This window comes from Triticum aestivum, chromosome 5A (assembly GCF_018294505.1).
Source record: "Triticum aestivum cultivar Chinese Spring chromosome 5A, IWGSC CS RefSeq v2.1, whole genome shotgun sequence".
Taxonomy (NCBI): Eukaryota; Viridiplantae; Streptophyta; class Magnoliopsida; order Poales; family Poaceae; genus Triticum; species Triticum aestivum.
This window is the reverse complement of record NC_057806.1, coordinates 382,298,057-382,310,322: the sequence shown is the minus strand read 5'-3', so window position 1 is coordinate 382,310,322 and position 12,266 is coordinate 382,298,057. Positions and strand designations below refer to the sequence as shown.

The 12,266-nt window shown below is 45.4% G+C and overlaps 1 protein-coding gene across 1 annotated transcript; it reads right to left on the bottom strand.

The window, feature by feature from the left end:
- Positions 1-2,820: 2,820 nt before the first annotated feature.
- On the bottom strand, positions 2,821-4,394 carry LOC123103496 (iron-sulfur assembly protein IscA-like 2, mitochondrial). The gene is made up of 4 exons (XM_044525103.1): positions 4,073-4,394; positions 3,502-3,632; positions 3,220-3,328; positions 2,821-3,098 (listed from the first exon to the last, which is right to left on the bottom strand). Exons 1-4 carry the CDS (start codon positions 4,268-4,270, stop codon positions 3,036-3,038), a joined length of 501 nt encoding a protein of 166 aa, XP_044381038.1. The 5' UTR covers positions 4,271-4,394; the 3' UTR covers positions 2,821-3,035.
- Positions 4,395-12,266: the final 7,872 nt, after the last annotated feature.

Below are 12,266 nucleotides of genomic sequence, written 5' to 3'. Positions count from 1 at the left end.
GTCAGGAAGCGCCGATGCTTGGGAGCACTGCGTTCACTTCCTGCACTAGCAGCTTGAGCTGGCAGCGTGAAGTGGGTGTGGAAGCATCCCCACAGATGCATGCCACGGTCTTTCACTCCTGAGAGCCTGCTGTCTCGGTCACGGTGGGTAGTACGCTCGTCCCAACAGTGTCACCTGTTGCGTGCACCAAGATGTCCTTTGCGGCATGCTTGGTGTCAGTTGTCAACGGGGGCTCGAACCTCCCACCCATTCGTGAGGCCATGCTCGTCAAAGAGGGATGCGGGACATCACTCCCTAGTGCCTTCTTTGGGGCATTTGCCTTCCTCTTGTGGTCAAGGACACCATGGAGATCATCAGCAGGCATGAAAGCGGTGATGGTGAGATGGGACGCAAAACAATGCTTCTTTGCATTGCCTCGCGATGGACTTGGCAGACGCAGGTGCTTCTAACCGTCGACTGGCGGCGGGCGATGTCCACCAACCCCGCAATCTCCCAAAGTCAAGGGCCCATGGGAAATTCATCCTCCACCAGAACAGGAGGGCGTTGAGGAACTCAGACAGTCCACAGCACGGCCTCCTGGACTGTTCCCTTGGAAACCGCTCGGCAGCATGTCGACCTCGGACGGCGCAGTGCCCCTCGAATGGAGCTCATTAGCTGCACCAGTGTGGTCATCAATGCCGTGAGGATCCGCGCGCGCCGATGACGAACAATGTCACTGTCGTCGCAACCACGATTCGTGCAAGGGCATGGCTGAGGCAACTGGTTCGAAGAAAACTGAAGCCTTAGCCTCCTACCTGGCGTGCCATATGTTGACTTGTGATCGTCGATATCGAGGATTAAGGCTAGACCCCTTGTTTGTTTCTTACCCGGGAGGTTCCGGCCACCGCAAGATGTAATACCCTATGTCCTGCTCTAGCTCTTGATCAGCTTATATGAGTGGTCACAAGCTACTGCTCGGGGCACTTCTAGTGCTCGGGATAGTTCTTCTGTTCTTCTCCTAGCTCTGGTCTTCTGTTAAGTTTGTAGAGAGAGATCACCTAACAAGAGTCGATCATTTGCTATGGCCTCGGTTCTCCCCTTATATAGGCATGGGGTACCACAATGGCCTTTACAATTAAGTTGATACGTTGAACCTTTGGGGTTACAAATGGCACGCCCCGAATGGGCCCATCAAACGGTTGTGGCTTAGTGGACGACAAGCCGAGTCGGTTCCTCGAGAAATGCGTCCATCCTGCCATCGACAACTCAATTGGGCCCATACGGCAATGCACAAGGCTGACGTAGGAACGCCTCCGTGGTGGTGCCAACGTCAAAAAGGTGGGGCGCCTGTCACATCTCTGATAAGCGTCAAGCGCTATCGCCTTGGGAGGAGACGAACCGTCGTACTGTAGACTCATGATGAGTATCTACGAAGGCCCTGTTTGGATACTCTAACCAAGGTTAGAGTTAGAGTTAGTTTCTAACTCTAGACTAACCCTGAACTAACTCTAACCAAGATGGTTGTTTGGATCACAGGGTTAGATTGACAATAAATGCATTTTTTTCTCACTTTCTAGCCGGATTTGGTGTGGCCTTGAATCATAAAAGGTTGACGAACAACAAATACTCACTTCACATCGCTCTTGAAGAAGCCTAGGCGCAATCAATGAAGACTCCACGAATAAGTGAAGCCTAGCCGCAACGAGGGGCGCCGGTCGAGTGGCTTAACGGCGACTGGGGCGCAAGAGACGACGCCGTGGCTCGAGTGGCTGAACGGGGAGGGATGCCGCCGCGCCGGAAGGAGCAGGATGGGGGCGGGGGAAGCGGTTGCGGGAAGGGGGCGACGGGCGGGCGTGGCGGGGAGCTGCGGGACGGGGGCGGCGGGGGCTGCGGGAGCGGCGGTGGGATTAGGGCGACGGGGCGGGGCGATTGGGGCGGCTGGCTGGTGCTGGAGGATGAGGTACGAGTGCAGGAGAGGGTATTTTTTTAATGGGACTAACCACATCTAACTCCAATTAGCACCTCCCCACCGGGTTGGATTTTTTTGCCAGGTTAGAGCAACTAACTGCTATCTAACTCACCTGTTTGGATCCTCTAAGGTTAGTTTAGCCTGAACTAACCAACTCTAACTCTAACTACAGCATCCAAACAGGGCCGAAGCGTAGATCGTCGTAGATATGTAGGCCTGGATTTAGTGTGTCGATCGGGCCTTGGCACTCTAAGAGAGTTGCGCAGGCCTTGCATTAAATGTGTTGCCATCAGGTAGACCCCCAAGAGGGCCCACGAGGAGCACGGTTCTACTCGGGGGCGGGCCCCACGCACTTCTCCTGACTCCTTATGTTTGGCTGCCATTGCTAAAATCAACATGCTGGGGGCGACGCCTTGCCCAAGCTGGTCGGGGAACCATGCTCGGGGGAGTCCTGAGTACTGGTCCTTAGTGCTTTTTCTACTAGGCCTTGACGTTGTCAATGATGTGACTTGACAATGGTGTACTGCTGGATCTTTGTGGCCCCGAGCTCGGCCCATTACAGCGGGCCCGGGGTACCCTGTTGCCATGATGCTAACACCGTTGCAAGAAGATCTTCAAGGCCAGCGAAGTGTTGCCCAGCAGGCAACAATGCCACTGGGGTTGGTTAACGGTAACATGAGTAGGAGAGAGAGGAGGGGGGTTCTTCTTTATCGATTTCTCCTCCCACCATAATATCTGTCTGGCATTCTATAGCCAGCTCACGTAACAAACTTGGAAACAGAACCGGAATTTATGTCTAAGGTATCTTGGGCACCAAGCATTAAGGTGGCTGTGCAGAATCCGGCAGGCTAGACCCAAGCCACCAATGGGTATGCATCCACATAACAAAAATATTCTAGTAAAGCAGTAGGTTACATAAGATTCCTAAGATAGTAGCAATAACAGGGACTTATTTGGAAGTATCGAAGTATTGTAGTAAAAAAGGGGCAGCCCCAGTGCATGTAGCTCCCGCTTGCGCAGGGTCTGGGGAAGGGTCCGACCACTTAAAGTTCTGTCAGGCTACCTCTTAAAGTTACTAATGTTCGAATTATTTAACCATGAAGGAACTCTTGCAGCTGCAGCCTCCAACAGCACTTGGATTGGTTGAAACCTGCACATCGTACAAACAGAAATCAGAGAAGATTCCTAAGCATAAAACAGTAGGGTCACAATTGGGTAATCTAAAATAGTGCCCGAGTTCAGGTATTGAGCAATAGTCATTCAAAACTAACCACAAATGCTGAGCTTATCAATTCCTCTACATAATCGATTGTTGAACCTTTCACGAAGTCGTATGAGACATTGTCGACAACCAACTTAACACCATTCTTCTCGAAGACCCTACAGTTAAATCGACAACATGTGAGATATGCAACTGTACCCTGACCAGACAATGGTGGTAAACGTTGATGCTCCATTGTTTCCACAGAAACATTTCGGAGATTCCATGTCCCACTAAAAATGGTGGTGCAAACAAAGATCGTGAAACCTCAATCTGAAGCATGACCACCAACCTATCATCAGCATTTTCCTTGCTATCCAGTGAGAAGGTGTACTGGAATCCAGAACAGCCACCAGCTTCAACGCTCAAGCGCAACATGTTGCCCTTAGCAGATGGTTCTTTAGTATGCAACTCTTTGAGTCTCTGCAGCAAACAAATTACATGATCAGACACTGTACGTGCTAAACTAACTGAAGAAGTTAAATACAGAACATAATAAGTATTGGAGGTGAGTAAGTGATACATTTTCCTTATAATAGCACAACAATTTTGTGAGGGAACAACAATATATGATCTGTATTACCAAACATACATAGAACACTGCAGTCTTCATACCAAATAAGAAGTTAGGAACTCAAGAGATCTTCCCAGAATGATAACCTCGGATTTTAAACCCCTAAATTTCTACAGAGTCATTATACAACTGACGGAAAATATAGGCAAACTCCACAGTTAAATCTTATAAAATGAATATCGGTCCGTACAAGATCCTAAAATATATCCCCGAATTTATGGAACAATTGCCCCTCGAAGCAGCAAAGCAGATTGTAGTTGCTGAAATAAAGAGGTTGCGAGGCACCTACACGGACGCAGTTATCCGTCATGCTGACGACCTCCGGCTCCTCCGGCGCCGGCGTCTCGGTGGTGGCGGTGCCGGCTGCGGCGGCGGTGGGGTAGGAGGAGGTGGAGGTGGAGGCGGAGGCGAGGAAGCGGTTGTTGGCGCGGATGCGGCTGTTAAGCAGCAGCGCGAGGCGGCGGAGAGGGGGCCTAACCGAGGCCATCGCCGCCCAATGTCGCCGCTGATATGCGCCGCGCCTCCAGGGGGATTGGGGAACGGAGGAAGGAGGTGCGTGGGCTCCACGCCTCCACGCGTAGATGCTTTGCTCTGACTTTTCTTGGAAAGGTTCTTCTTGCTCCGTGTTTTGTTTCTCCTCTGTTCCTTTTTCTTTTTCTTTTTCATTTTTTTAGCTGTGTTCCTTTTCCTTGATGACCTGTTCAATTGCAAAAATTTACATACTCCTTTCAGGTTGATTTTATTTTTTCAAAGGTCAATGAGTATACTTTTAATGTTAAATTGGGGTTCTCTATGATAGAAATAAAACGTTGATTTGAACTTTGGTGTTAAGACATAGGTGTGAATAGCTATCAACTACCTAGGCCCAAAGAGTAGAAGAATAATGAATGTGTCATTATGGTTCCGAGCTCACATGCTTTTGCGATGATGGTGTTACGATCCAATCGTGTCTCACCTTATCAGTTGCCAGACCAAGTAGGCCGGCCCGAGGCCTCCCTAGGTCGGTTTCGCCTTAGGTCATCAGCCCGACCCACGGTCCTCGTAAGAAAAGACTTGGAGGCCTTGTCGTCCAAGAGAAGGAAACCGGAGCCATGGAGGACTCCCCTCCATCAACATAGTGACTAGTTGTGTAATCCTAGAAACCCGGCTATGTAATATAAGTCGGGGCCGAGTTAGTCGATAGATACATTACAGTTCCTTGGTTTATACATGTATTTTGTACACCTTAATCATAATATACATAGAGCAAGAGTAGGGTTTTTACCCCAATCGGAGAGCCTAAATGTTGGGTTTCGTAGTAATTTCAAAAAAATTCCTACGCACACGCAAGATCATGGTGATGCATAGCAACGAGAGGGGAGAGTGTGATCTACATACCCTTGTAGATCGACAACGGGAGCGTTAACTTGGTTGATGTAGTCGTACGTCTTCACGGCCCGACTGATCAAGCACCGAAACTACGGCACCTCCGAGTTCTAGCACACGTTCAGCTCGATGACGATCCCCGGACTCCGATCCAACAAAGTGTCGGCGAAGAGTTCCGTCAGCACGACGGCGTGGTGACGATCTTGATGTACTACTGTCGCAGGGCTTCGCCTAAGCACCGCTACAATATTATCGAGGACTATGGTGGAAGGGGGCACCACACACGGCTAAGAATATGATCACGTGGATCAACTTCTATCTCTAGGGGTGCCCCGTGCCTCCGTATATAAAGGCTCAAAGGGGGGGCTGGCCGGCCAAGGGGTGGCGCGCCAGGAGGAGTCCTACTCCTTCCGAGAGTAGGACTCCCCCCTTTCCTAGTTGGAATAGGATTCGCGGAAAGGGGGAAAAGAGGAGAGAGAGGAGGAAGGGGGGTCGGCCCCCTCTCCTTGTCCTATTCGGACCAAGGGGGGGAGGGCGCGCGGCCCATCTTTGGCCACCTCTCCTCTCTTCCACTAAGGCCCACTAAGGCCCATATACCTCCCGGGGGGGTTCCGGTAACCTCCCGGTAATCCGGTAAAATCCCGATTTCACCCGGAACACTTCCGATATCCAAACATAGGCTTCCAATATATCAATCTTTATGTCTCGACCATTTCGAGACTCCTCGTCATGTCCGTGATCACATCCGGGACTCCGAACAACCTTCGGTACATCAAAATGCATAAACTCATAATATAACTGTCATCGTAACCTTAAGCGTGCGGACCCTACGGGTTCGAGAACAATGTGGACATAACCGAGACACGTCTCCGGTCAATAACCAATAGCGGGACCTGGATGCCCATATTGGTTCCTACATATTCTACGAAGATCTTTTATCGGTCAGACCGCATAACAACATACGTTGTTCCCTTTGTCATTGGTATGTTACTTGCCCGAGATTCGATCGTCGGTATCCCATACCTAGTTCAATCTCGTTACCGGCAAGTCTCTTTACTCGTTCCGTAATACATCATCCCGCAACTAACTCATTAGTTGCAACGCTTGCAAGGCTTAAGTGATGTGCATTACCGAGAGGGCCCAGAGATACCTCTTCGACAATCGGAGTGACAAATCCTAATCTCGAAATACGCCAACCCAACATGTACCTTTGGAGACACCTGTAGAGCTCCTTTATAATCACCCAGTTACGTTGTGACGTTTGGTAGCACACAAAGTGTTCCTCTGGCAAACGGGAGTTGCATAATCTCATAGTCATAGGAACATGTATAAGTCATGAAGAAAGCAATAGCAACATACTAAACGATCGGGTGCTAAGCTAATGGAATGGGTCATGTCAATCAGATCATTCAACTAATGATGTGATCCCGTTAATCAAATAACAACTCTTTGTCCACGGTTAGGAAACATAACCATCTTTGATTAACGAGCTAGTCAAGTAGAGGCATACTAGTGACACTCTGTTTGCCTATGTATTCACACATGTATTATGTTTCCGGTTAATACAATTCTAGCATGAATAATAAACTTTTATCATGATATAAGGAAATAAATAATAACTTTATTATTGCCTTTAGGGCATATTTCCTTCAGTCTCCCACTTGCACTAGAGTCAATAATCTAGTTCACATCACCATGTGATTTAACACTAATAGTTCACATCTTTATGTGATTAGTTCACATCTTCATGTGACCAACACCCAAAGGGTTTACTAGATTCGGTAATCTAGTTCACATCGCTATGCGATTAACACCCAAAGAGTACTAAGGTGTGATCATGTTTTGCTTGTGAGAGAAGTTTAGTCAACGGGTCTGCCACATTCAGATCCGTATGTATTTTGCAAATTTCTATGTCAACAATGCTCTGCATAGAGCTACTCTAGCTAATTGCTCCCACTTTCAATATGTATCCAGATTGAGACTTAGAGTCATCTGGATTAGTGTCAAAACTTGTATCGACGTAACCCTTTACGACGAACCTTTTTGTCACCTCCATAATCGAGAAACATATCCTTATTCCACTAAGGATAATTTCGACCGCTGTCCAGTGATCTACTCCTAGATCACTATTGTACTACCTTGCCAAAATCAGTGTAGGGTATATAATAGATCTGGTACATAGCATGGTATACTTTATAGAACCTATGGCTGAGGCATAGGGAATGACTTTCATTCTCTTTCTATCTTCTGTCGTGGTCGGGTTTTGAGTCTTACTCAATTTCACACCTTGTAACACAGACAAGAACTCTTTCTTTGACTGTTCTATTTTGAACTACTTCAAAATCTTGTCAAGGTATGTACTCATTGAAAAAACTTATCAAGCGTCTTGATCTATCTCTATAGATCTTGATGTTCAATATGTCAGCAGCTTCACCGAGGTCTTTCTTTGGAAAATTCCTTTCAAACACTCCTTTATGCTTTGCAGAATAATTCTACATTATTTCCGATCAACAATATGTCATTCACATATACTTATCAGAAATGTTGTAGTGCTCTCACTCACTTTCTTGTAAATACAGGCTTCATCGCAAGTCTGTATAAAACTATATGCTTTGATCAACTTATCAAAGCGTATATTCCAACTCCGAGATGTTTGCACCAGTCCATAGATGGATCGCTGGAGCTTGCATATTTTGTTAGCACCTTTAGGATTGACAAAACCTTCTGGTTGTATCATATACAACTCTTCTTTAATAAATCTATTAAGGAATGCAGTTTTGTTTATCCATTTGCCAGATTTCATAAAATGCGGCAATTGCTAACATGATTCGGATAGACTTAAGCATAGATACGAGTGAGAAACTCTCATCATAGTCAACACCTTGAACTTGTCGAAAACCTTTTGCGACAATTCTAGCTTTGTAGATAGTAACACTACTATCAGCGTCCGTCTTCCTCTTGAAGATCCACTTATTCTCAATTGCTTGCCGATCATCGGGCAAGTCAACCAAAGTCCATACTTTGTTCTCATACATGGATCCCATCTCAGATTTCATGGCCTCAAGCCATTTTGCGGAATCTGGGCTCACCATCGCTTCTTCATAGTTCGTAGGTTCGTCATGGTCAAGTAGCATGACCTCTAGAACAGGATTACCGTACCACTCTGGCGTGGATCTCACTCTGGTTGATCTACGAGGTTCAGTAGTATCTTATTCTAAAGTTTCATGATCATTATCATTAGCTTCCTCACTAATTGGTGTAGGTGTCACAGAAACAGTTTTCTGTGATGCACTACTTTCCAATAAGGGAGCAGGTACAGTTACCTCGTCAAGTTCTACTTTCCTCCCACTCACTTCTTTCGAGAGAACCTCCTTCTCTAGAAAGGATCCATTCTTAGCAACGAATGTCTTGCCTTTGGATCTGTGATAGAAGGTGTACCCAACAGTAACTTTTTGGGTATCCTATGAAGACACACTTTTCCGATTTGGGTTTGAGCTTATCAGGATGAAACTTTTTCACATAAGCATTGCAACCCCAAACTTTAAGAAACGACAACTTTAGTTTCTTGCCAAACCACAGTTCATACGGTGTCGTCTCAACAGATTTAGATGGTGCCCTTTTAACATGAATGCAGCTGTCTCTAATGCATAACCCCAAAACGATAGTGGTAGATCGGTAAGAGACATCATAGATTGCACTATATCCAATAAAGTACGGTTATGACGTTCGGACACACCATTATGTTGTGGTGTTCCATGTGGCATGAGTTTGTGAAACTATTCCACATTGTTTTAATTGAAGACCAAACTCGTAACTCAAATATTTGTCTCCGCGATCAGATCGTAGAAACTTTATTTTTCTTGTCACGATGATTTCCACTTCACTCTGAAATTCTTTGAACTTTTCAAATGTTTCAGACTTATGTTTCATCAAGTAGATATACCCATATCTGCTCAAATCATCTGTGAAGTTCAGAAAATAACGATACTTGCCGTGAGCCTTAACACTCATCGGACCGCATACATCAGTATGTATTATTTCCAATAAGTCAGTTGCTCGCTCCGGAGAACGGAGTCTTAGTCATCTTGCCCATGAGGCATGGTTCGCAAGCATCAAGTGATTCATAATCAAGTGATTCCAAAATCCCATCAGCATGGAGTTTCTTCATGCGCTTTACACCAATATGACCTAAACGGCAATGCTACAAATAAGTTGCACTATCATTATTAACTTTGCATCTTTTGGTTTCAATATTATGTTTATGTGTATCACTACGATCGAGATCCAACAAACTATTTTCATTGGGTGTGTAACCATATAAGGTTTTATTCATGTAAACAGAACAACAATTTATTCTCTTACTTAAATGAATAACCGTATTACAATAAACATGATCAAATCATATTCATGCTTAACGCAAACACCAAATAACACTTATTCAGGTTCAACACTAATCCCGAAAGTATAGGGAGTGTGCGATGATGATCATATCAATCTTGGAACCACTTCCAACACACATCGTCACTTCACCCTTAACTAGTCTCTGTTTATTCTGCAACTCCCGTTTCGAGTTACTAATCTTAGCAACTGAACTAGTATCAAATATTGAGGGGTTGCTATAAAGACTAGTAAAGTACACATCAATAACATGTATATCAAATATACTTATGTTCATTTTGCCTTCCTTCTTATCTGCCAATCACTTGGGGTAGTTCCGCTTCCAGTGACCAGTCCCTTTGCAGTAGAAACACTTAGTCTCAGGCTTAGGACCAGATTTGGGCTTCTTCACTTGAGCAGCAACTTGCTTGCTGTTCTTCTTGAAGTTCCCCTTCTTCCCTCTGCCCTTTTCTTGAAACTAGTGGTATTGTCTACCATCAACACTTGATGTTTTTCTCGATTTCTACCTTCATCAATTTCCGCATTACGAAGAGCTTGGGAATCGTTTCCGTTATCCCTTGCATATCATAGTTCATCACGAAGTTCTACTAACTTGGTGATGGTGACTAGAGAATTCTGTCAATCATTATCTTATCTAGAAGATTAACTCCCACTTGATTCAAGCGATTGTAGTACTCAGACAATCTGGGCACATGCTCACTAGTTGAGCGATTCTCCTCCATCTTTTAGCCATAGAACTTGTTGGAGACTTCATATCTCTCAACTCGGGTATTTGCTTGAAATATTAACTTCAACTCCTGGAACATCTCATATGCTCCATGACGTTCAAAACGTTTTTAAAGTCCCGATTCTAAGCCATTAAGCATGGTGCACTAAACTATCAAGTAGTCATCATATTGAGCTAGCCAAACATTCATAACGTCTGCATCTGCTCCTGCAATAGGTTCGTCACCTAGCGGTGCATCAAGGACATAATTCTTCTGTGCAGCAATGAGGATAAACCTCAGATCACGGATCCAATCCGCATCATTGCTACTAACATCTTTCAACACAATTTTCTCTAGGAACATATCAAAATAAACACAGGGAAGCAACAACGCGAGCTATTGATCTACAACATAATTTGCAAAATACTACCAGGACTAAGTTCATGATAAATTTAAGTTCAATTAATCATATTACTTAAGAACTCCCACTTAGATAGACATCCCTCTAATCCTCTAAGTGATTACGTGATCCAAATCAACTAAACCATGTCCGATCATCACGTGAGATGGAGTAGTTTCATTGGTGAACATCACTATGTTGATCATATCTACTATATGATTCACGCTCGACCTTTCGGTCTCCGTGTTTCGAGGCCATATCTGTATATGCTTGGCTCGTCAAGTATAACCTGAGTATTCCGCGTGTGCAACTGTTTTGCACCCGTTGTATTTGAACGTAGAGCCTATCACACCCGATCATCACGTGGTGTCTCAGCACGAAGAACTTTCGCAACGGTGCATACTCAGGGAGAACACTTCTTGATAATTAGTGAGAGATCATCTTATAATGCTACCGTCAATCAAAGTAAGATAAGATGCATAAAAGATAAACATCACATGCAATCAATATAAGTGATATGATATGGCCATCATCATCTTGTGCTTGTGATCTCCATCTCCGAAGAACCGTCATGATCACCATCGTCACCGGCACGACACCTTGATCTCCATCGTAGCATCGTTGTCGTCTCGCCAATCTTATGCTTCCACGACTATCGCTACCGCTTAGTGATAAAGTAAAGCATTACAGCGCGATTGCATTGCATACAATAAAGCGACAACCATATGGCTCCTGCCAGTTGCCGATAACTCGGTTACAAAACATGATCATCTCATACAATAAAATTTAGCATCATGTCTTGACCATATCACATCACAACATGCCCTGCAAAAACAAGTTAGATGTCCTCTACTTTGTTGTTGCATGTTTTACGTGGCTGCTACGGGCTTAAGCAAGAACCAATCTTACCTATGCATCAAAACCACAACGATAGTTTGTCAAGTTGGTGTTGTTTTAACCTTCACAAGGACCGGGCGTAGCCACACTCGGTTCAACTGAAGTTGGAGAAACTGTCACCCGCAAGCCACCTATGTGCAAAGCACGTCGGGAGAACCGGTCTCGCGTAAGCGTACGCGTAATGTCGGTCCGGCCCGCTTCGTCCAACAATACCGCCGAACCAAAGTATGACATGCTGGTAAGCAGTATGACTTATATCGCCCACAACTCACTTGTGTTCTACTCGTGCATATAACATCAACATATAAAACCTAGGCTCGGATGCCACTGTTGGGTTTCGTAGTAATTTCAAAAAAATTCCTACGCACACGCAAGATCATGGTGATGCATAGCAACGAGAGGGGAGAGTGTGATCTACGTACCCTTGTAGATCGACAACGGAAACGTTAACTTGGTTGATGTAGTCGTACGTCTTCACGGCCCGACCGATCAAGCACCGAAACTACGACACCTCTGAGTTCTAGCACACGTTCAGCTCGATGACGATCCCTGGACTCCGATCCAACAAAGTGTCGGCGAAGAGTTCCGTCAGCACGATGGAGTGGTGATGATCTTGATGTACTACTGTCGTAGGGCTTCTCCTAAGCACCGCTACAATATTATCGAGGAGTATGGTGGAAGGGGGCACCGCACACGGCTAAGAATATGATCACGTC